This window comes from Lissotriton vulgaris, unplaced genomic scaffold (assembly GCF_964263255.1).
Source record: "Lissotriton vulgaris unplaced genomic scaffold, aLisVul1.2 SCAFFOLD_586, whole genome shotgun sequence".
NCBI lineage: Eukaryota > Metazoa > Chordata > Amphibia > Caudata > Salamandridae > Lissotriton > Lissotriton vulgaris.
This window is the reverse complement of record NW_028250360.1, coordinates 97,635-123,870: the sequence shown is the minus strand read 5'-3', so window position 1 is coordinate 123,870 and position 26,236 is coordinate 97,635. Positions and strand designations below refer to the sequence as shown.

Genomic DNA, 26,236 nt, shown 5'->3' with positions numbered 1-26,236 from the left:
GGACTGCCAGCTAATTCTTAATCAGTCTGCCTGATCATCATAAATCATGGGTCATAAGTCATAGGTCGAAGGTCCTAAAACTGCTGAAAAAGCACCTGAAATAGAAGGGCACTAACTTGAGACAGACTAAGTGCCTGCACAGAGGGCAGGCAGGCACTGCAGCTGCTCAGATGTTGAGTATGAGTTGTGTGGATGCTAAAGCAATAAATGGCCAATGCAAACCACTGAACGAATATACTGACATAGTTAATTTTCCAGCCTTGGATAAGGCAGTCCAAAATGACCGGTGAGGTCATCAGTAGTGGTTTGGCATAGTCATGGGGGAAGACATTTTATTCTCATTTTCCAAAAACCCAATGGAGAAACAGCATTGTAATTAATAGGCAAAAACAGCTGGCAACAAAAACGTTATGCAATTCCCCAGACGTATTTTCTTTACTGCATAAACCTGCTACCCAACTGACAAGCACAGACATACATTGGTCAGCAAAACAAACATTTACAGAGTGCTTGAGTGAGTTGTATGCAGTGGCAAGCCCTGAACAAGCATTGGCATAGCCAATAGGTCTCGCTTTTGGGACCTTATAAGTGTTTAGCCATGCAACAGTTGATGTTGTTGCACTAAGGATATTGTGCTGCATAACTAAATACTTATAAGGTCCCAAAAGCTAGACCTATTGGCTATGCTAATTCTTGTTTTTAAAGTCTTTAGACTTTAAAAGCATGCATTCACGATCCCAGGCGTGCCAAGCTTAGGGTCTCAGAGAATAGCCTTACAGAAATGACTGTTTTTAGGTCTCGCCTCTCAATGCGCATGCGCATTGAGCAGAGCGAGACTATATGCACTTAAACAGACTTTACCCAACTGGCGATTTGGTGCTGTGCCCGTGCGCTTTTAGGTCAATGCGCAAGCGCATTGACCTAAAATGCGCGTGCACAGCATCAAATCGCCAGCCATCTGTTCCCCAGCAGCTCTTCCCGCTCCGCCCCACAAGCTTCCCCCAGCGTGCGCTCTGCCTTAGCAGCACTCCTCCCACACCTTTGAAGTGAAGCTTAGCTTCACTTCAAAGGCCCCTGCTGCTTCACACCCTCATCGCCGCTCTCCCCGCTTGTGCTTTCCAAGCAAGGTAAGAAATGCCAGACAACTTTGTAGCACAGAGCGGAAGGGGGGTGGAAGCCTGAGAAACATATTTGGAGAGGGGCAATTTTTCACTTGAATGTTAGGCAGTGACTTTAAATCATTTTGATACTCCTCCCTTTCCCACACACATGTCCCCGTACACACCCCTCTACCCCTCCATTTTATTTGCATGCAGGGGTTCTGAAATAAAGAGCTCTGGTTTATTGTTTTATGTTTTTTTCCGACCCCGGGAGTTTCTCAGCAGTGTTGTTTTGATGCCTTGTGACATACGTCGATCAACAGGATGCTAACCCTTGCTTATTGTTAGTACATTTTTCGAATCCGTGGCATTTCTTCTTTTATGATTCATAATGTTGAGGAACGGTTCTTTCACCGTGCCACCGAATTGATTGGAGGTCCTAGTTTTATTTTGACATTCGTAAGGATATATAATTTGTAATTGACTTTACGTGTGTGGCTATGTACCAATTACAGTGAAATGTTATTAACTAAGATATACATTCATGTTGTTATGGTTTGATTGTAAACTCTGTCTACGAGCCTGCATGCAATGATCAAAACAGATCAGGTTACTCGCTCGTTGGTGTTCTTGCCAATTTTTTTTTTTGCTTTCATTTTTTTAATGTCGCAGGGAACTGCGGAGCAGTTTTATCATAAAAATACATTATTTCGTTTGTGGAATGGCCACACACCCGACCACTGTCGTGTCTATCTTTTAACCCCACCCACCCGTTGCATTTTCCCTGTGGCCTACATTTTGCCAGTAGGTGCCATGGGTGTGCTTCATTGAAGCCCCCACGTTGGCCACTCCGGTGTTGACAAATTGCAAGAAATGTGTGTGTACGACTCGAACCGTTTAAAAAACACAAACTTTGGCGTTCTTAGGCGCCAGAACAGCCGGCACGATTTGAATGTAAACAAACCCCAACACCACGGCAAATGGTACACTCCGCTGAAAAGCAGAGGGAGGCGGGGTCATGAGGAATAGTGTGCACGCAAAACCAATGGAAAGCACCTCGAAACCTATATACAATTAATCTATCATTAACACACGTGTAATCTTTCTCGTGTCGGTGGAGCTGCAGATTTGTTGATGCATGTCACCAGTGTGCATTTCTGAAGCGTTGCCAGGATTCTGACTTTGATAGCAGCAACGAGAACAGCCATCTTATTTATATTCTATTTATAGTTTTTGATGTGGCACTTCATAATCCCTAGGGTGTCAGGGCGCTTTACGTGTACGCTTCTCGGTGAAGGGAGGACAGAATTACACGTAAGAAACGACATTTAAATAAAACCTTTTTAATGGTGAATAAAAGCATATGAATTTTAGATTAAGGTGATAATACTATTTCGAAGAGAAAACAGTATTTACAAGAGGGCATTGGACCTCAGGATCAATAATTCAAAAATAGGCGTAAAACTGGCGCGTTTATCAAAACGCATTTCCTGCAACTTTTATCTTAAAAAAAAAATGTGAGTCTTCACTCGTTTAATGAGTGTCACAGGAGATGTTTGACATTGCGACCTGTTGCAGATCTGTCATTGTATGTTACTTTTGTACTTAAATATGCTTCTTATATGTCATAATTTTGATATGTACTTGTCTTTTGCTTTTATCTTGTAAATTTTATGTGGCCCTCTTTTGAGAGCCAAAACATAATAAATAAAATTGAATTGAGTGTCACGCCTAAGAGGTGGCTGGCCAGTCCGAGTAGCCAAATTGGCTTTTTTCGAATTTCACTTGGGCACATTACTTTCCCTCTCTTATGCGCTACATTTTGGGCAAACCCCCTTGGGCACACCCCCTACAGTCCAATTCTTGTGCACCTTTGGGCCTCAATAGCCCGATTTTGGTGGAAATCCGTTCTCTAAGACTAAACATGTTGGCTTGATTGACGGCAGAGAAAAACGTGCACCACTGTCACCAGTAGGCAGTGTATTTCTTGTGGTTATTATGCTTTGGCTGTCACTGATGTCTTTGCAGTTGTCATTTTTGACAGGAAGCACAGCACGCTCATTTGAGGAAGAGGGTGCGGAGGTTCGGTTGCAACAACTGTGTTTTGCCTCTTAAATGCTCAGCGGTCAGTGCACAGCCATTGGTGTGGTCTCTGCTTTCACTTTTTGGCTGTGAATGTTTTTTTATATAAAGAAATGAGGTATTAGAAAAAGTTAGACCTTTCAACTAAAATGTTTCCTCTTTGCTCCTGGTGGGTATTGTTTTTTTCCCTCTAATGCCTGTTAGTGGTGGTTTTAGGCCGCCGATCACAAACACTTCCCGGTCTATGTCCAGTAGTTTTCACCCGCGTAGTGTACTCCCTTTCAGCGGCCGCCTTGGGTTAATGAAGGAGTACTGGCAGGGAGTCAGTCGGGTTATCCGCTCACCTCAGACGCGCCTCTCCTCTCTCGTGGTCTGACGGTCAGGGCTGTACTCCTTCCTGCTCCCATGTGTTCTGTACTCCTGGGAGTTGATTATCCTCGCGTACTCCTGCTCTCGGGTCTCATTCCTGGGGGTCGTGGGTGTACGCCATTAGTACGCGCCAGGTGCCAGGGGTCCTGTCAGTGTTGAATTATCCATAGCCTGCATGTGTACGGCTCTCCCCACTCGTCTTGGCTGCCTGTTCAGTTCCTCCTGTGATTCGTGGATGGTCGGTATTGTCGCAGGTGCTTTTGTTGTGCTCTCTGTCCGCGACTTTCCCTTTCTCTGCGTGGCTGGCTGCTTGGCCCCTCACGGTCGCAGGGGTCGCGTGTGCGCCCTCCGTGACCCTAGGGTTTGTCTGCTGTTGAGATTTTCTCTCGCGCCTCTCTATGTGGAGCAGAGCACGTGACCAGTGGGCGTGCTCGGTGGCTAGCCTTTTTTGCTTCTACAGCCCCTCACCCTCACACCATCTCACCCTCACACAATCTCACCCTCACTCACCCTCACGCCCTCACCCCATCACCCTCACACCCTCACACCTCCTCACCCTCACACCTCCCTACCCTCATCCCCCTCACCCTCACCCACCCTCAACCACCCTCACTCATCCTCACCCCTCATCCTCACACACCCACACCCCCTCACAACCCTCTCACCCAGCCTCACACCCTCACACACCCTCACCCACCCCCTCACCCTCCCTCACCCTCACACACCCTTACCCTCATCCCCTCACCCTCACACACTCAGTCACCCTCTCACGCTCACCCTCACACACCCTCACCCTCACACACCCTCACACACCCTCACCCTCACACACCCTCACCCTCACCCCCCCTCACTCACCCTCACCCCCCCTCACCCTCACCCCCCTCACCCTCACCCCCCTCACCCTCACCCCCCCTCACCCTCACACCCCCTCACCCTCACACCCCCTCACCCTCACACCCCCTCACCCTCACACCCCCTCACCCTCACACCCCCTCACCCTCACACCCCTCACCCTCACACCACTCAGTGCTACAACACATATTGTGTCACAATAGGAGTCACATTTTCGAAAGATAAAACTATTGGCATTGTAAATTTTTAAAGCTATTAATTTCGCTATTTTCAAAACAAGCACATAAATAAAAAATGATTCCTTTACAATACCAATAGCTCAAACTTTCCTAATGCGAGACCTATTGCATTGCTCTGCTGCACTCTCCTGCTCTCTAGAGATGTGGCCTAACGACCAGAGCTGCCATCTAAGTCACGTAAATACAAAACATGTTACATTCCAAATGCTATAGGTGTCACATTCGCGAAAGTTATAACTATTGGCGTTGTAAATGACAAAGCTATCAATTTAACTATTTTAAAAACCAACAAATAAATAAAATATTTGTCATTTACAAGACCAATAACTACAACTTTTCTAATGCGAGACCTATTGCATTTCCAATACTTGTTAAGTCTTTGGACTCTTTGTACATTTTACACAGAATTTGTACCCAGTCAGTGCTCATCTTCTTTTATATCATTGTGTGCCTTTAAATCCTTTTAGCGATAATTTCCAAGTCTAACGCCTCCTTTTATTTAGGTAATCACAAAGAGTTGATTCTTATTCATTCAGATTATTTTTGTAGCTGGCACAGAGGCTCGTCTCCTCCAGTAATTCTATGTGTTTGAATACTCAGTGTTCCCTAGTAATCATCTGTTCTCTTTCATTTGATTTCAACTTCCTAATGACCCACTCCAAAATTATTAGTCGAAACTATACTCTCTAAGCCTATCAATTCAATTTCTATAGAGCATTGTTTGTATCGTAGGCTAGACGTTGTTATTTTGAAGCAATATCAATGGCGATCAACTGTACATACATATTAGTTTTGTGTTAACATAATTAATTTTAACTGAAGTGGAATAGATATGTGATATAGAGTAACTGATTCACAATAATTAACATTGTTAAAGTTGAAAGTTATTTTATTTTGTACCGTAATTCTACAGTTGCCTTTTCCAAGCATTGAAAATCACAATTGTTACTAATATCCACTGTAACCAAAGCTCACTTTAGTCACCTCAAATGAATGGAAGGCGTACTGGAAGTCAAACTTTAGACATTCATACCAGCCAGTTGTCATAAGTGAACAAGTAATTCTTTGAGCCAATATTCTGTTTTCAATTGAACAGAATGTATCACTTCAAATACTTAGGTGGCACATATATATAATATTATTTCTATAAAAAATCAACTTAAACTTTGCAAAACTTAAAAATTCAAAAGGCATATTTGTAATTTGAATATATATTTTCGTCTCACTCTAAAGTTACTGTAACTCTCACACCTCAGTACACAGTGTTCTCAACTTGCTAGGCACACCACATTAACTATAACTTGCGACTTTCCCATGCGCTGCTTATACCCTTTCATGTTGAATCATTTATAGTATGTCAAATTATAGCATGCCATGTGAAATGACATAATTTATGAGAACGCTGTGCATGCCATTGGGCCAAACCATATTTTGTGGCAGAACCGTCAACTTGTAGAGGAATATGGCAGTACAGCAACATACAGTCTCTTCTTGCATACTGTCATTGTTGCGGGAGAGAGGAATATGACCATCCATCAGTAGCTTGTCATGGCTCAACAGAGTTCTCCCCAAAAGCCTTTGTTTTTTTCCTGTATTGTTCGCCTGTTTCCTGTTAAGACATTGGATCTTGGTTGGTCTTGTTGACCTTTGAAAAAAATACAAACTTCCGGAAAAAATATTTAAAAAAGAAGAAAAAAAAGTTATTTTTCGAACTAACCAAATAGCTCAATAAATAAAGAGCTTATACCAATATTAACCATAGTTTTTCAAGTGTTAGAATTATACAATTGTAATTATTCTTGAGATAAATAGTAAGTGTGAGGTAAGTTAAATATGTGCTTTATGGTCGCTTTATAATAGATGGTAAGTTCATAATAAACTATTACTGTGATATCTAATTGTATAGAGTTGAGTGGAGAGTTGTGGAGTGGCATAGAGTGGAGTACAGTGTCGTAGAGTGGGAGAGTGTCATGGAGTGTTATTGAGTAGAATGAAGTGTCTTTCGTTGAGTGGAGTGGCTTCGCGTACAATGGAGTAGGGTGTAATAGAGTACAGTGGAATTGTGTGTCAGTGGAATAGGTAGAGTGGTGTGTCATACAGTAGAGTGGTTGGCATGTAATAAAGGAGAGTGGAGTGGCGTGTTGTAGAGTGTCTTACAATGGATGTGCATAGAGTGGCATGTCGTAGAGGGGAGTAGCGTGTCCTACAATAGAGTGTCATGGAATGGCATGCCATAAAGTGGAGTGGTGTGTCTTTGTGTGTCATACAGTGGCGGGCCTTAGACTATCTTAGAGTGGAGGGACATACAGTGAAGTCGCATAGAGTAATTTGTCGTGTCGAGGCATGTTGTAGAGTAGAGTGTAAGAGTAGAGTGGAGTAGCGTGTCGTACAGTGGAGTGGTGGTAGAGTGGAGTGGCATAGAGTGTAGTAAAGTATCATGGAGTGGCGTGGCATATTGTAGAGTGTCATAGAGAGGAGTGGAGTGGCGTAGAGTGGTTGGTCATAGAGTGGAGCAGTACGTTTTAGTTTTAGAGTTGAGTGTTGTAGACTGGTGGTTTTGAAGTTGCTCTAAGGATGGAAAGTTTTTAACGGCTTAGGGCAGTGGGTCCCACTAGAGGTCGCCAGAGTGTCAGAGAGTGAGCAAGCGAGTGAGAGCTGAACGCGCTGAGGCGAGTCGAGTCGCGGAAGGCTCCTGGAGACTTTGAGCATCGGAGCCGGTCCGCGTCGCCGAGCAATACTGCAGAAAAGTAACCTGAAGTATCCCGAAGATAAAGCTGCTATAAACTTCAATTTAAAGCCGCCCCGCATTCCACGTGGGTGGGACGCAGTCAAACCCAGTCAAAACCCAGCTGAATCAGCCCGGAGTTGGGAGCCGTGTGGAGCCGTGCGGCGTCGCGGTGCTGAGCTGTGCCTGTGCCTGTGCCAGCACCGGCATCAGAAGCCAGAGCAGTGCCAGTGCCAGGGTTAAGAGCTGGGAGCTGGGGGCTGAAAGTGATTCCTCTGGCCCCCTCGGCCCCCAGTGGTAGCGGCTGTAGCGGCAGTGCAGCAGCAGCTTTGGATACGCCCCCTAGCTGCCGGTGGCTGGTGGCAGAGAGGCGAGCGGTGGCAAGAGTGAAGTGTGGACTAGACGAGGCGGGGGAAAGGCAAAGTGGTAAGAGGGAATCACGACCCAGCCTCACCCACCTAGCACTGTCCAGTACTATTTAGTACTGCCTAAATACTGCCTCATACTGCCCACTTGTATCATCACCGCATTGCACTGTACCGTACAGCAAAAAAGATAGCCGGGGGATTGCACCCAATCTACGATTGTAGGCCACCCCTGGCCAGTATTCAAGATCTGAGCGGATGTAAGGCTGAACCTTGTTGCTGCTATTCACGGAGGACTGGGAATCCTGCAGGCTTTGCTGTTGCTGGGGCTAAGGAATGACGTTTCAAGCGTCGCACTCGCTCTTCCAGAGTGATATTGCCTGCTGCTTCACCGCTGCGGGACTGCGAGGCTTTGGAATCAGCTGTAGCCGTTTCCTGCAGCGGCCACGCCCCCTCATTTGCTGAGGGCTACATAAGCAGTCAGTGCTTTCCGCGAAGCGGGACGCGTGCGGGACGATACCCAGACGAAGCCCGGACAAAGGGCGGACCCTCTGAGGCCCTTAGAGGCTGAAGAAGGCTGAAGCTGGGCTTACCCCCTAACTTATATTTTCCTTTTCATTAATTGTGTGGTCTGACACATTGTATATGAGTTGTTGAGAGTTTTAATAAGGTTGTACTGTATTTTGGAGTCTCCAGGTTCACGTATAAGGATGACCGCTAAAAAGTTAAGGTCCGGGAGAATTCTGCTGGGTAGAGCATGTTCTAAAACTAAATCTTATCCACTTAGAAATAAGGATGGTCTTACAACACACTTAAAGGGAAACTGCCAGCTGTTCAGTCTCTGGGAATGGGGTTCGAATAAAGCTGCTATGGCAAAACCCAATTTGAATGATAAGGCCGAAATTAGTAAGGATGTGATAGATCCACTCCCTGTAAAGGACTTTTGCGCTTCTGAGAGATTATCGGCGACAAACAAAAAAGAAGAGGTCAAAACCCATATAAATGAAGCAGCAGAGACTGCTTCTCTGCCCTCAAATCTTTATTACACCCATGAGAATAATCTTAAAAGTAAAAGTGCGAAGGCCTTAGTTCATAACCCCCCCTCCCAATTCTATCGAACATCTTTCTCAACATTTCCCTAGTGTGTCCCTCCAAAAACCTTCCTCCAGTTTATTAGTCCAGAGAGAAGAGGATAGTAATAAATCTGTATCCTTCGAAATGGACTTGGAGCTTTATAAACGCTATGTCGCCGATGAGTCTAGCAGGATTTCTAATCTTGCAAAGACTCCGGCAACATTTGCTCCATCTGGCCTCCAACTGTATAGCAGTACACCTTCCAATAAATCTCACGCTAATAGTACATCAATGAGTCCTGTTCTTAACATAACAGGTCTAGATGTCTCTAACCCTGTTAGATCTGATAAACCTGTCTCCGAGTCTCTGATTTCACTGGAATGCCTGCTCTCTTCTATATTATCTTTATTGTAGGGGGTTCGGATTGTGTTTTGGAAACGGTAACGCAAATCCTAAAAGTACTATTAAATAATCGTCAGGAGAAGGTTCCACCCTCAAACTTTGGTGTTAGCTCCACGGAGGGAGATGGGTCGAGTAACATATTATCAGAGTGTGTACCTGTTACCTCCAATGTCCCCCAAGTGTCTGTAGCAGGTGAAAAGTTGGTCTCTCCTATACATATACTTGCCTCTAATTGTGTGGTGGAGCACGATAGTTCTATAGTTGTAGCTCCGGCCGCCTTAAGTGTGAGGCAGGAAAAGGAGTGTTTTTTGCGATTTTTAACCAACAGAAAGGCAAGGAAGACAGGGTGGTTTTGGAAGCGGCTGCTAGTGGGGAAAAAAGGAAAAATTGGGAAATTAAATAAGAAGGGAAGAAATAAAAGGAAGTTAATTCGCAGGATTGAAAAAAATAGGCAGAGGAAAATCTTCTTTGAAGCCCAGCAGGAAATTTCCTTTAAAGAAGATGCTTCTGAGGGGCTCCCAAATGGTTCTAAAAATATGTTAGGGGATACAAAAGTATTTCAAGATTTCTCCCAACCTCCTCCTTTAGAACTAATAACTATTCCTAACAAAAAAATTCCAGCCTCTCCTCTATTGGTCTCTAATCCTGTCCCTATCGTCTCAAATGTTGCAAAGGGTGGATTTCATGTTGTTAAGGGGGAGCCACTTAGGGCGGGTCATTTGGGGGTGACTATTAATAATCCTTTGGATACGGGTCTGTCAGTTCTTAACCCATTGGCTAGGTCATTTTCTGGCTTCACGGTAGGTGTAGAGGATACAAGCAGAACTACTGATCTCAGGAAAGAGGAAAATATAAATACATTTATCCTTGATTTCTCTCCCCTGTTTGAGGCAGATTGTATTTTGAATAGAGCCGCTCTTCTTAAATGTTTCCAGGAGTCCGGAAAATTGGAATTAATCCAATCTTCGGATATAGATCTGATTTTTATCTTTAAAACAGATGGCAGATTTCTAACGAGGGCTAAGTTCCATTCTAAGCTCATTGTAAATTTGATTCTTCAGTGTTCTGAGAGCTTTCAGAGTAGGGGGATTGATGTTACGCCTTTTTGGGGGAATGTTTTGAAGGATAGATTAACCAAATCCTCAAAGGGAGTATGTTCTCCCGATCCTCTTTTCCCTACAGCTCTGGGTAGGAAAGAACGTTTTGACGTTTACAATGACCTAAAAATGTTCTTATCTAAAAATATTCGCTGCATATCTGAAATTAATCCACCTCCTTCTTCGATACGTAGTAAGAATGATGATGAGAGCTCCCGTTGGAATTGGCTGCCGGGTGTTCTTGCGAGGAAACCCACAATTAGTCAGGAAATGCAACCTGATCTTTAGCAGCAATCTAAAAATTTTGTCTTGGAATGCAGCAGGCTTAAAGAATAACTCTGAAAAAATCGAGTTCCTCCTTTCTTCTGAGGCCAGTGTGATCTGTCTCCAAGAGACTTGGCGCACTGAAAATCTTGTTGTGGGTAGTGATTACATTGTTTTGGAGGGTAAAGCCTCCTCTTCTTCCAGAGGCCATGCAAGAGGGGGTATTGCCTGTTTTCTATCAAACTGGATAAAATGGAATTTTTCGCATTTTTTGGATCCCTGTAACTTGTTTCAGGCAGTAACATTATTTTGTCTTGACAATGTGGAAATTCCCACTCCAATCGTCTTGATTAATGTGTATATTCCTCCCGATGAATATTTTAATCCGATTTTGAAGAAGGTTTTCTCCTATGCCAAGAAAGTGCGAGAGAAAACTCTGTCCGCTTACATAATCTTGGTTGGAGATTTTAATTGCAAGATTTCTAACTCAAGTTTGTCTTTATTTAGGAATAAATATAGGGAAGAATCTCTGCACATTCCCCAAGCTGTTCTGCCTGGGAACATTAAAACAAATAAAAGAGAGAAAATGCTTCTGGAAGAGGTATTTGAGTTGGATGGGATTGTGGTGAATGGTAGACTTCCTTCTGATTCTCCGGCAAATTTCACACATGAATCATACCAGGGAGAATCAAAATTGGACTACGTAATAGTGGATAATTCTGCTTTTATTCTATTGAATGATCTTGTGATCTCTAAAACGTGTCTCAGCGACCATGCTACTTTGGCCATTTCTTTAAACATTTTACCTCCTATGTCTGACCGTTGGTCGCTAAACAGGGACTTGATCAGCTTCGGTGGTTTATCGGGGGGATGTTATTGGGATATAAAGGCCTTTAGTGGGCTGGAGAGCATTCTTGACGTTGCAATATCTGATTTGGTTAATTGGGATGGTGTCGAAATTTAAAGTTTTTCTGACCTATTGGTGGAAGTGACCTCTTTAGCCAGACAACCTAAAAGAAATAGGCTCCCAAACCCTCCTCCCAGCTCCATTCGTTTGTTAAATAAAGAAATAAATAAATTGATAAGGGACCAATATTTGAATACTCTACACGAAAGATCTCGATGTATAGCTCTATTAAAAAGAAGAAGGAAAAGGTTGAAGGTCAGATTACGTAAAGATAGGGAGGACCAACTGTGGATACAACTGAGGGAGGCAACCTTTTACGGCCAAGCAAGAGCGTTCTGGTCTTTAATAGGTAGGGGTTGTGGTGCAAGGACGAGTCCCACCCCCATCCCTATTGAGGAACGAATCTGGGTTGACCATATAAAAAATCTTTATTCAAGTAATGGCAAATCTTTTCCCGTGGGAAGTTTTAAGGTGGTTCATATGGCCCTAGAGGAATCTCCAGCTGAAAAGTTCATTGAACAGGCAATAAGGGAAATGCGTTCGTCAGGGGCTATGGGTCCAGACGAGCTGCCTATTTCTGCCTTAGAGCAGAGTAGCTTAAAATGGAGTAAAATACTCTTTCCTGTATTTGCCCACTGCTTTTTAAGCAGGGCGGTCCTTCCCTCTTGGAAAGGGAGTATTCTGGTCCCCTTTTCAAGAAGGGTGATCGGCTTTCTCCTCAAAATTACCGCCAGATTGCCCTCCTGGATGCCATCGGCAAAGTTTTTGCTAAATGCCTGTTGAAATTGTTAACTGAATGGGTGGATCGGAGTAACATTCTTCCATTTGAGCAAACGGGTTTCCACCAAGGCCATGGCACTATGGATAATCTAACAGCTTTACAAGTGATAATGGATAAATACATCACGGTCCGAGGTGGAAAAGTATATGCGGCCTTCATAGATTTCTCCACAGCTTTCGATAAAGTTGACCGCCCCTTGCTGTCGAGGAAACTATCATCTTTAGGCATGCCACCTTTACTGTTAGACTTAATAAAGGACTTCCATACGGATACCTGGTGCAGAATAATGATGGGAGGGGAAAGAGGCCAGTCACACACCATCCCCTCTGCCAATGGTCTTAAACAAGGATGTTTGTTGGCTCCTTTATTATTCTCTCTTTACGTTTATGATCTCTCTCAAGTTTTGTCTCTGAGTAGTGGTATCGCCCCTGTATTGGGAGATAAAGCTATTACATGTTTAATGTATGCTGACGACATATTGTTGTTAGATCTGACACCAAAAGGTTTGAACAATCGTCTGCATGCATTACATGTCTTCGCAGAGTTGCATTTTTTACAGATAAGCATCTCCAAAAGTAAGGTTGTGTGTTTGACCAGAAAGAAAAGACACTTTCATGGGAATTTCGCATGGTCAATAGGCGGCCAAAAGTTAGAAATTGTGAAATCCTACATGTTTTTAGGGAAAAAAATATGTGGTTATATGAGTAACAAGGCCCATATTGAGAATAACATGCGCAAGGCTCTGATGCAGGGTAAGGGCTTAAATGCACTCTATAAAGCCACAGGAAAACAACATTTTTCCTCTTTGCTAGAAGCTTTCCGCGCAAAAATCCCAGCTTCTTTACTCTACGGCACTGAACTTATTGAAGTGAGCTGCTGGGGTTTTCTCCACATTATTGAAGGCAGACTCCTGCGACAACTAACTTCTGTTAATTCAGCCTGCTCAGCGGCCTCTCTTAGGCTTGAGTATGGCATGAGAAGTAGTTGGGTTCAGGGCTTGGCTGGGATAGTAAGATGGATTTTTTTACCTAGCTAAATGTGAACCAGCCACATTAAGACACCTTATTCAAAAGGAATTATTGGGTCCTTTAAAGGAGTTTTCTCCAATTGCAAAAAACTTCAGAAAGGCGGTTTCTTTATTGCAATTGGAGGAATCTACTCTTTTTTTATTATCCCTATATCAGTTAAAAGCCTCCTTAAAATTAGCAACGTGGAAGTTAAGCTTCTCGTTGGATAGGGACCAGATAAGGACAAAGAAAGGTGATGATTGATTCTTATGATTTTAAAACTATGCAACTCTACGATACTTGGAATCTTCCCCACGGCATTCGTGGTTTTTGGTTTTTAATAAGGCAAGATATGTTACCACTGAATAACCTTTCATCCAAGTGGAATGGTTCCTCTAACAAGTGCACTTTGTGTAACAACTCGATCCAAGATCTCACTCATGTCTTATTTATATGTCCGGCTTTGTTAAACTCTTGACGTAAGTGGGTGAGACCAATTTGCCTAAGACTTGGTATTTTATCTGCTAGTGCCTTTTCTGAAGCTATTCTTAAGCCCCCCAATGAAATATTTTGTTCAAGAATTTTTAACTTTTTTAAATGTTTTTTGGATCTGTATTAATATGTCTGCTATTTTTATTGTGTAATAATGGATTGTTATGTAGTTGTAAATTTTATGTGGACCTCTCACGAGTTCCAAAACATAAATAAAAACTTGAACTAGTTGTAGACTGGAGTGTTGTAGACTGGAGTGGTGTATCATAGTGTGGGTCATAAAGTGGCATGCTGTGGAGTGTTTTAAAGTGGAGGAGAATAGAGTGGAGTAAAGTGACGTAGAGTGGAATAGTGTATCATAGAGTAAAGTGAAGTGGCATATAGGGTATCGAGTAGAGTGTCGTAGAGTGGCGTACAGTGGATAAGAGTGTCATAGAGGGGCATAGAGTGGAGTAGAATGTTGTAGAGTAAAGTGATGTGGAGTGGATTAGAGTGTCATAGACTGTAATGGTGTGACGTAGAGTGTAGCGAGCATAGAGTGGAGTAAAATGTTGTGGAGCGGTGTCGTGGAGTATCTTAGAGTGGGGGGGCATGGATTGGTGTGTCATAGAGTGGAGAGGAGTGTCTTCGATTGGAGGGGCATAGAGTGCTGTGGAGCGACGTTTTGGGGAGTGGCGTGTCCAAGCATGGTGTGGAGTTGAGGGGTATAAAGTGAGTAGAAAGTTGTAGAGTTGGGTGGCGTAGAGTGAAGTAGCGTATCGTACAATAGAGTGAAGTGGCATGACATTGAGTGGCGTGTCGTAGAGTTTCTTCGAGTGGAGGGATGTAGAGTGGAATGGTGTGTTATAGAATTGCGTGTTTTATAGTGAGGTGCCGTGTTTCAGAGTGGAGGGGCTTTCAGTGGAGTGGTGTGTCATAGATGAAGTGGCAAAGAGTAGAATGGAGTGTCATTGCGTAGAAGGGCGTACAGTGTGGTGGCATGTCGTGGAGGGGCATAGAGTGGAGTGTCTTGGAGTGGTGTGGAGTGGTGTTGTGTGTCATAGAATATAGTGGAATAAAGTGGTATAAAATGGAATAGTGGATTGTAGAGTGGAGTGGCATAGCGTCGAGTAAAGTGTCATAGTCGCATGTTGTACAGTCGTATAGAGTTTGAAATTTTTAGGTCTCGCTCTCGAGACCTATTGTCATCAAGATGCCTCTCAAGGGAGACAGACCGGGGCACGCGCAGATTCTTGCTGATTCTGCTTTGTGGACGCGCATGTGAGAAGCGCCTGCCACAAAGCGTGCACAACTGGCGCGAGCCAATCAGGGTCGAGTCAACAGTGTGAACGCGCCCCGGAAGACGTATCCGCACTCAGCAGACCAGACCTCTCCAGAGACACATGAATAACCACAACCACCAGATCACTCCGGAGACACATGCACAACCACAGCCATCAGACCACTCCGGAGACAACAACCCTCTGTTTCGTGAGCGGGCGGCGCCATGTGGCAGAAGCTTCACTCTACATTCACCTCCGGTGCCCGACAGCGCCACTGCCCATCTCCGCACCCACCACCGTCCCGTCCCACATGACCGCGCCCCATGTAATTTTATTTATTACTTCCTTTATGCATTTTTATATAGCGAAGACTTTACCCGAAGGTGTCAGAGGGCTGCACAAAAGGAACAAGACTGATATAAGAGAACATTACAAGTAAACAAATTACAAAAGCAATAGTTAAATTACATGAGGCAAAAGTCACAATCGTGAGTGAACAAACTACAAGGAGGGAAAGCTGACATGTGTGCAGGTTACAAAAGCGTACAGAGTACAAGTAGAGGTATCATACTGCAATAAATGGAGGATACTCAAACACAAGAACAAACGTTACATAGGCAAAGGTGGCACTCTCCACCACTCCCGCGCTGAGGATGAGCCCCTCACCACCGCATCCCAACATCAGAGCCCCTTAAATTCGTCTCCACGACACGGCAGCCCCTGTTGCCCGCGCAGGAAAGCGCTCCTCCCCTGCAACTACAGTACACCCCAACATCCCCCACAACACCCCCGACCACAGTAGCAGTACCTCTGCGGCTCCCACCTCCGAGTCCTCTGCAAACCGCGGCACGCCATGTGTCCTTGCCCCGGCAGCCCCCTCCTTGGGCCGCACGACCTGCGCAACACACACTGACCTGAGCACGGTGAAGCCTGCAGGCGCTGCCACTACTTTGGTCTGCGGCTCGTGCCCAATGTGCACTCCCAAAATGTGTGCGCACCTCTCCCACCCCTCCCCATTCAAGCAGCAAGCTGCCCATTGTATTCTTTTTTTTCTTTTTGTTTTTTTTATTTAATATAGTGCTGACTTTACCCAAAGGTGTCAGAGCGCTTTACAAAAGGAACAGAACTGATATAATAGAACAATACAAGTGAACACATTTTAAAACTTACATTACATGAGGCAATAGTGACACTCATGAGTGAACAAGTGGTAGCAAACGGTGCATTACAGGAGGATAAAGTGACGTGTGCAGGTTACAAAAGCGTACAAAGTACAAGTAGAGGTACAATACTGCAATAAATGGAGGACACTCAAACACAAGAACAAACGTTACTTACGCAATGGTGGCACTTGTGCAAGTATCGAAAGCAAAAAAAATGTACGAGGTAGCAAACTGTGTGAACGCACTTCCCACGAGCAGATTCTGGTCTGTGAACGTGCTTCACATGAACAGCTTTTGCGGGTTCATTCAATTAGAGTGCTCCTCTCTGGAAGACCTGCTGTGTTCATTATAGGTCCTTTCCGGGAGAGGTGCTATTAGTTAGCAGCGTGAGGCGCCTGTCGGCATGCTGTGATAATGACTTTCTTTGTTTTTACATGCTGCACAGCAGTTGATCTGCTGTTCGATATGGCTTTAGGTCAATAAAAAATGCTCTATGGCGTGGTCAGCATTGATGGTGCCATATCACTTTTTTTTTAAATACTTTGAGCCATGTTGCAAAGCAGCTCGACTGCTGTACAGCATGTTAAAAAAAACATTGACAACGTCAATAGATTTTCACATAAGCAAAACCAATTCTTGTTTTATTACGTTTTAGGGCGTGGTTGAACAGTTTTTAAAAGTGTTTATGCCACTATCTGTTTGAGCTCGCGTTCATTGCCTTCCAAAGTGCTGATCTTGGTGGTTGAATCAGACTAATCTCTCTTCCATGTCATCTTCATTTGGTGCCACATATGAGCTGATATGCACACACAGAAGAACTTATTTTTCTTATGAGCCTTGTCACACCTAGGCAAGAAAGCATATCAAGAATTCATCATTTGCGGACTGATTATTCATAGTGCTGTTTGGAGAGCCCAGAGGACTGATCCGCCTATCACTTCAAACACCAGCCAGCGTGTGCTTCACTCTCCGGGTCCCGAAGATGGTAGATGTATACCCAGGCCACGGGGAGAGCTTGGCGCTAGTTGATTATGTCGATTCTAGGCAGTCACAACGCTTCTTCCCATATTTACAATTCGTTGCCTGATGCTTCAATGAGCACATGGCGGATGATGGATTCTGCTGAATCGGCTATAGCTAAAAAGGTTTTTTAACTTCTGGCAGCATATTTTATGCCAAAGATTAAGTCAAAACCCAGATGATATTTGAAGCTAGAGCAACATTCTACACCTACATCAATTAATTCGATAAGTAGACTTTCGGTCCTTGCATTGACTTCAGAGTAATGACTAATGACTACCTGGACATCTGTGGCTGAAGTGGATGGTATGTATAAGTACCTTTTTCCATGCCTAATACATCTCCATAGTTTGGAAATGTATGTCAGAGACTGTTCATTATTTTGTATACAAATTAAAAACAAAGTACTTGTCCCGTGAGTCTTTTTAGGAGTCTGCTGTTCTGCCCAGTGCAATCTCAGGTGTCACATCTGTGTGTTTATTTTCCTTTCTCTATGATTTTGTACCTGTTTAGGTCTCGCTGAGCCAACGTGCATAGGTTGCTCTGCGAGAGTATAGTAAGGGACTTTCAAAAGTGCTCCCAAAGGCTGCAGGCGAATGAGGTACAGTGCATGTGCACCGGGCGCGCCGATCATTTGTCAGCCTGCAGCCTTTGGGAGCACTTTCTCGGCTGCTTTGATGTTCTCAGTGAGCCGCGTGGCCAATGAGAACACCAAAGCTGCCACAAAAGTGCTCACCATTTGCCACCCCCTCCCTTATCCCACTTCCTGCTTGTTCCCCCTTAATGTTGTTGCCTTTAGTTTTTTGTATTTACCTGTAAAAATAAAAAAGAAATTGTTTGATCTCTTCATGGTTTTGTTTCTAAACTCTATCTATCCATCTATCGGACTCACTCTATCGTCCTCACACTATCTATCTATCTATAGATCGCCCTCACTCTATCGATCTATCTATCGCTTTCACTCTATCTATCGCCCTCACTCTATCTATCTATCTCCCTCACTATCTATCTATCTATTGCCCTTATTCTATCCATCTATCACCCTCACTCTATCTATCTGTCTATCTATCGCACTCACTCTATCTATCTATCTATATATCTATCGCCCTCACACTATCCATCTATCGCCCTCACTCTATCCATCTATCGCCCTCACTCTATCCATCTATCGCCATCCCTCTATCTATCTATCGCCCGCCCTCTATCCATCTATCGCCCTCACTCTATCTAGCTATCTATCGCACTCCCTCTATCTGTCTATTGCATCACCACAGCATCACTCAGGGCCACCACAATATCACTATGCGCTACCACAGGATCAATCTGTGCAACCATTCAACAACAACTGGTTCAAATATGTTCTCTAAATGTTTCAAGCTTTATTACAAATGTCACAAAGATGTTAATATTTCAGTTCTGTTCTTGGATTTTCTTCACAATAAAATAATAACATAATCTTCACAAAAGTTATTTACAAAAGTTTAAGCTATTGCCATTATAAATTACAATAACTTGTATTTAAGTATTAATTATTTAAAAGAATTAAGTCATTGTTGTTTGTAAGATCAATACATCTAAGTCCATTAAATACAACACATATTGCATTACAAATGCTATGGGTGTCACATTTGCGAAAGTTACAACTATTGGCATTGTAAATGACAAAGCTATTATTTTAGCTATTTTCAAAACCAACACATAAATAAAAACTTTGTCATTTACAATACCAATAGCTCAAACTTTCCTAATGGGAGACCTATTACATTGCAAATGCTTGTTATTCTTAAACTTTAAAACTGGACTGTAACTGCTGGAAAGTTCCTATCCCAACCGCTGAATGGCAGTAAAAGAAATTTGGTCATTAATTTGGGAGGTACTCATGCCATCTCAATAAACATACTCTGGTTGAGTCAAAACACAGTTCTGAGAGAATCTTTGTCAACCACTGGTACCTGGGAATTTCCTGTTGTTAGTGCCATTGTTAAGTGCTTGCTTAATTCAAGGAGGAACAACAATTTTAAATTAAAGGACACAACACAAGAAGTTTCCCAAACCAATTTAGGAAAATAGAGGGAAATTTGGTGAGCAAAAAGACATTAAGATCATCAAAATATGTTAAGGAGAAACCGTAGATATGGATTCAAAACGTGCCCATGAAACTCACTGAGGGTTGGTCTTGATCATTTAAATGAAAAGTTTCAAATTCATACCATGAACCAGACTAAATTCTCTGTCCCGTTGCTCCTTTCCAAGGGGATCATGCAATTTCTGAGGGATGTACATTATATGTGAAACCACAGGGTAGATGGGGGCCTATGTAATCTTATCATTCTCTCAAACAGTGCATTGTGGGAAGTTGGGTAGCTTTATACCAAAGTAGCTGATCCAAAAACTGACGGTCCCCCTTTCCCATGGCTTTCAAAGTCATCCGTGACTGGAGGTGTCTATATGATTATATTCCGTATCGCTTTGAAGGAGTAAAAAGCATACAGCTATTTAGCTCTGCATCTCATGTGGAAGATCAGATCCTTCTTAATGGCTCCTTTTGAGGAGCAAAAACAGGAGTCCAATATGAGAGTTTTAGGGTTGCTCCTTAAAATATTTTGTTTTAATTGTTTTTCTCCATTTTTGGATAAGTCCGTAGGGTAGTTGATATTGAGTGAGTTGGTTCCTGAAGGGCACAGAGTGGGAGCTTGTGGCCCAACATCTTTCTATATTGGTGAGTTAAAAATTGTTTTCCTTATATTAGGAGAAAGGACTAGCCCTTAGCAGCTACGTTCCCAGGACATTTATCCACATATTGGTACTTTCACTTTCTTTGTACTATGGCATCTGAGCAGAAGCATGGTGTTGTGGCTCACGCAGACAGGACTTAAAATTTGTTTCGGTGCCTTTGCAAGCATTTACGAGACATACATGAGCTCAAGCATTTGCTTAATTAGGGTTCACCTGGATTCTAAATATGCTCTTTGGATTTTTGGATTAATAGGAAAATGTGCAGACTGTGTGGTTTAAGTGGTCTTTCTCTGTTGTATTGCATAGTATCTGTGTAATTATGTGCTTATTCATTTGCAGCCTCAAATATGCATTGTTAGGATGGACTCAGTAGCGAGCCACAGCTTGCACCTCCTTCAGCAGCTTCATGAACAGCGCATTCAAGGCCTTCTATGTGACTGTATGTTGGTGGTAAAAGGCGTCTGCTTCAAGGCTCATAGGAATGTTTTGGCAGCTTTCAGCCAGTATTTCCGGTAGGTTGAGAATTATTTCTTTGCTACCTTGACTTCTTGCTTTCAAATTTTCTCAAAAGCATTGTTAATTTTCTAGCATTATATGCTCAAACATTTCTTATGGTAATGTTCTGAATATATGTCTACTTCACTTTACAGGTGTTTGTTTCAGAATTCACCATCTCAAAAGAATGATGTGTTCAATCTGGATATTCAAAACGTCGGCGGCATAGGCCAGATCCTGGACTTTATGTACACCTCGCATCTTGACTTAAACCATGACAACGTGCAAGCTATGCTGGACATTGCACAATGCCTTCAGGTGCAAATAGTACTAAATATGTGCCGCTCTTTTTTAAACCCACCAATAAGTGCGGAGGCCTGCATGACATCGAATCACAACGCCTTTCCACGCCTTGGTGCTTCACCAGTAGCTTCTGATTCTATTTTGGATGGGACTGCTAGTACTCCCTCATTACAACCATCTACGATCCACGCTGAGACACTAAGTAGTAAAGCTTCTATTAACCAACAGTTGGAAGGCACCCAATGTTACAAGCCAGATGATTCTTCAGGCATCGCACAAAGCCAATCATCTGGAAGAGCTGAAAGCACAATGCTGACTAGCCACCATTACAAACTCCGAAACTTTTTTAGCAAGCAAAATAAACAAAATCAGGATCCTAAACAAGAAAACCAAGCAGGTCAACCGAGGCAGCTCAGCGAGCGAGCAGACCCATATCATGGGGATAATCATGATTGGACTGTGCCGGGTTCTCAGAATGTTTCAGATTCCACTGAATCCTTGCCATCTCACTATTTAGGTGAGTGCTCGAATTTATATACTTCTGACAACGACTCTGGTAGTATATCTTTCCAGTCGAATAGAATGAAGTCTTTGAAGAAGGCAGTGCACCTCAAAAAGTTGAACTTCCTAAGATCTCAAAAAGCAACAGATCAAGTGTCTTTTGAATCTGAAGCAGATGATCGCAGCATGATTGTGGAACATGGTACCTGTCACACTGCACCCCGACCTGACCATTCGTCTATGCCGGGCAAGGAGAAAGAAATAGCTGATCAATTGTGCTCTTTCGACAATGATAATCAGCCTATTGAAAAGGAAACGTGCCATAGAATTTCTGCATTAGAAAAACATTCACCCACTACACAGTTGCAAAGAACCTATCCCTGTGATTTATGTGGGAAGAATTTCAAACATCCGAGCAATTTGGAGCTTCACAAACGTTCCCATACTGGTATGATCTTGGTTTTGGTTTTGGTGGTGGTAACGGTACAGAACTTTAAAATTTGTAATCATGATTGCTGTGGTTATAATAATCTTGTGGTTCCACAACATCGGGTAGATATTAGAGTCCAAAGGTGCGAAAGCCATAAAGCTACAAAATATACCCTTGACATGTGAAGGTTAAATGTATACATCTGTTTGCAGTTTTATATAGTACATGCCAGACCAGAGGGTTGTCTGAGCATTTGGCGACAGGGATAAGACCCAAGTAATCCGTGAAAGAAGTCAGGTACACTAATAGACAGGTTATCTTTGAAACAAAGTAAGCTTTCTGAGTTATGTTAGCAATGTGGATTACGGTTTTACTCACACTGTGCACCAAACTGAAAAAACATATATCAATAATGTACAAATGTGTATATATCATTTTTAGGAATAGCATGATAGAAACTTTTCAAACAAGAGACATTCACTTACTGTTGAAAATGGGATTTCTGGTTGGCTAGGGCTTGCGCCTAAGCCAGGCAGAAACCACCACTCTAGTCAGGGCAAGGGAGTTACACGTTAAAGATAACCCCTGCTCAGCCCCTTGGTAGCTTTGCACAAGCAGTCAGGCTTATCCCAGAGGCAATATGTAAAGCGTTTGCTTAACACACTCACAATAGCAGCGACACACTAGGCACACTACAAAAGGAACTCCACACAAGGTTATATAAAAAATAGCCTTTGTATTATCCAAAACACATTAGAATCATAATTACACATATACGCTGTGCCAACTGGCACCAGGTAACAATTTACAGGGGATCATATACATGACAGGGCCAATCTGGCCACTGTCAGAACCATCACAAAGCAGCAGTAGCAAATGTAAAAACACCAATAACTACTGGCAAAATACTGTACTCCGCATTAGCACTAGCAACATAAACGATTTATATCTGCATCACATTATGCAATCTCTGTAGGCATGAACATATTATGCAATAGTCATCACATTAGGGCCTTGCGCCCTACCAACACTGACCTTCTGTGGGGCTCAAATGCCCTTTGTCCCAAATGTCAGGGCTTGCAATTATAGGGCCTCCCAAGTATCCCTCTGGGTGCTAAAGCAGTGAAACCACTGTGCGCAATGTGCTGTGGGCTTGGGGTGTATCTCACCCCTTCCTTGGTACTCAAATACACATGCCCCCGTCGTTGTAGCTGCCAGCAGCTCTGCAGTGCAGCTGAGTAATCACCTTTGGCATTGCAGTGCCTCCTGAGCCCCCCCTGGGACTCTAAAGACAAAATTGCCCCACGTTGCACAGCTGCCCCGTAATCTGGCAGTACTGCTGTGGGGCCAGTACATGCACTAATATTGCCTGGGGAGCTCTTCCTTCCAGCGACTCCTCAGGGTGCAGTTTTAAGCCCCCAGTAGGCACCTCCAGTGCATTTACTTAGACCCCACTCGCCGGGCCTTCTTCCAACTCTTCCTGGATCTTCCAGACTTTGGCTGGGAGCCCCAGAGGCTCCGGTTCTTCGGGTCAGCCTCTCGCTCCCTTGGCGGTACCCTAGGCCCTCCCTTTCGTCATGGGAGCCTCGTTCAGGTTGGCATGGACTTCAGACCCGAAGCCCTGCCCAACGTCAGGCGACCACTGCCTGGCTTCCTCTTCCACTGTCAAGGGAGGCGGTAATGGAGCACACGAGGCTCCGGAGATACAGCAGGCCCAGCCCACAGTAAGGCACGGGCGCCTGACTTCCGTTTTCGATCTCAGTGGCTCCTGACAAATGCGGGGTGGGGTCCCGCTTCTCAATGCTTGCAAATGTGGGGTGGGCTCCCGCTTCTCCATGAGGCCAAATGCGTGGTAGGCTCCCGTTCAAAGGGACATCAATGCGGAGTAGGCTCCTGCTTTCCTCCCGCAGCATGGGGGAAATCGCTACGCCGGGATTCCCTTCAGGAGACTTGGCAGTCAAGCGCTGCAGGCCAACAGCACTCCTCCTGGAGTAGAAATATAGAGCTAAGCCCCCAAAGGTTTCAGTTAAAGTAAATAATAATGGGGTAACCCTGTGTCCCTCAGAACCTGGGTAAGTATATGCACAACAATGGTTCTGTTGGGAATGCAATATTCCTTTGCGAACAAGAACTCTGTCAGACAAACATTTCTTTTATATGTAATGATTTAAGTCATGCCTTAAAGGCAAACATGGAAGCAATGGAACACAAGACAAGAGAACAAAGTTAAAGTTGCTTGCAATAGTTGATATTTATATGAATTCCTGCATTCATATACATTAGCAAATTTGTCAACGTGGCTGTCAAAAACATTGTGCAGTGTAGCAAGTTGTGTTTTTCAAGGTGACATTTGGGTACTTAGTGATAGACGTGCAGTGTATATAAATATAGTGAAAATATGTACAATTTATACAGAGAACGGAGGATGTATGAAAGTGGTCAGAGCTACAGGGACGCAATGTGTCTGGTGGATAGGAAAATCATTCATTGATTTTGAGCCAAAGTCTTGGTGTGTCTGGACCATGTGGAATAGTCGGCGTTTCGACCTAAAAACGCACTGTTCAGTTGTGAAACGGGTCTTCATCAGGACATGAATAGGAGAGAGCCCACTTGCTTTTTAGGTCGAGTTATTTATAACTCGATCCTATTACTACTGAACCAAAGTCTCTTGAACCAGCCGGATTACGTGCAATGCATGTTGTGCACTCAAGCATGAAGCTTGGCACACCACTATCAAAGGCTTCTGCTCCCCCTCACTCCCTTTCCTCCCTCCCACCCGCTGGACATGTCAAACGCGAGAGCTTTTGTAAAAGGGGCTTGCTTCCGACAGTGCATGTGGTGCGCAACTCGCTGGCATTTGTCTTCAAAGGCTTGAAAGCTTGAAGGCAATCTGCTTCCCCGCCCCCCATGGTGTTTCCGGCTTTTCTCGCGCGCTAATGCGTTTTTCCCCTCCCACCCTCCCTTTGATGTCCGCCGCGCATGGCCTCTGCCTGTCGCCTCTCCGTCCTTCACAGCTCCTCTCTGTCGTGAAATCTCAAATTTGGGGACTACATCTTCAAAACAAGCCTGTTCATGTTGACACTTGCAATTAGAATCCTTTCTTTCTTTCCTTCCATCCTTTCTTTCCTTCTTCTTTTCTTTCCTTCCTTTCCTTCCTTTCCATCCATTTCTTGCCTTCCTTTTCTTTCTTCCATTCCTTCCTTCCTTTCCTCCCTCCCTTTCATTCCTTTCTTTCTTTCTTCCTCCCTTTTTCATTCTTTCTTTCGCTCTTTCTTGCCTTCCCTTCCACATTATCACTCAGCAGCACCACCACAGCATCACTCACCACCACTCAGCACCACCACAGCACCACTCAGCACTACCATAGCACCACTCAGCACCTCCACAGCATCACTCTGCACCACCCCAGCATCACTCAGCGCCACCCCAGCATCACTCAGCGCCACCCCAGCATCACTCAGCGCCACCCCAGCATCACTCAGCGCCACCCCAGCATCACTCAGCGCCACCCCAGCATCACTCAGCACCACCCCAGCATCACTCGGCGCCACTCCAGCATCACTCAGTGCTACCCCAGGATCTCAGCGCTACCCCAGCATCTCAGCGCTACCCCAGCATCTCAGCGCTACCCCAGCATCACTCAGCGCTACCCCAGCATCACTCAGCGCTACCCCAGCATCACTCAGCGCTACCCCAGCATCACTCAGCGCTACCCCAGCATCACTCAGCGCTACCCCAGCATCACTCAGCACCACCACAGCAGCACTCAGCACCACCACAGCATCACTCAGCACCACCACAGCATCACTCAGCACCACCACAGCATCACTCAGCACCACCACAGCATCACTCAGCACCACCACAGCATCACTCAGCACCACCACAGCATCACTCAGCACCACCACAGCATCACTCAGCACCACCACAGCATCACTCAGCACCACCACAGCACCACTCAGTGCCACCACCCCAGCATCACCCCAGCATCACTCAGCACTACCACAGCACCACTCAGCATCACCACATCACTCGGCGCTACCACATTATCACTCAGCACCACCACAGCACCACTCAGCACCACCACAACATCACAAAGCACCAACACAGCACCACTCAGCACCACCACATCATCATTCAGCACCACCACAGCACCACTCGGCACCACTTAGCACCACCACAGCACCACTCAGCACCACCACAGCATCACTCAGCGCGACCACAGCATCACTCAGCGCCACCACAGCATCACTCAGCGCGACCACAGCATCACTCAGCGCCACCACAGCATCACTCAGCACCACCACAGCATCACTCAGCACCACCACAGCACCACTCAGCACCACCACAGCATCACTCAGCGCCACCACAGCATCACTCAGCGCCACCACAGCATCACTCAGCGCCAGCACAGCAGCACTCAGCGCCACCACAGCATCACTCAGCGCCAGCACAGCAGCACTCAGCACCACCACAGCATCACTCAGCGTCACCACAGCATCACTCAGCGCCACCACAGCACCACTCAGCTCTACCACAGCATCACTCAGCACCACCACTGCATCACTCAGCA

At 44.5% G+C, this 26,236-nt stretch overlaps 1 protein-coding gene across 1 annotated transcript in view; it reads left to right on the top strand.

Annotated features, from left to right (window-relative positions):
- The window catches only part of LOC147663281 (zinc finger and BTB domain-containing protein 49-like), a 107,639-nt gene that overhangs the window by 781 nt on the left and 80,622 nt on the right, over nucleotides 1–26,236 (top strand). The window contains exons 2-3 of the mRNA XM_086950560.1: nucleotides 20,277–20,449; nucleotides 20,588–21,684. Coding sequence (XP_086806686.1) covers nucleotides 20,298–20,449; nucleotides 20,588–21,684 — 1,249 coding nt within the window. The 5' untranslated portion in view covers nucleotides 20,277–20,297. The remainder of the gene's footprint in view (nucleotides 1–20,276; nucleotides 20,450–20,587; nucleotides 21,685–26,236) is intronic.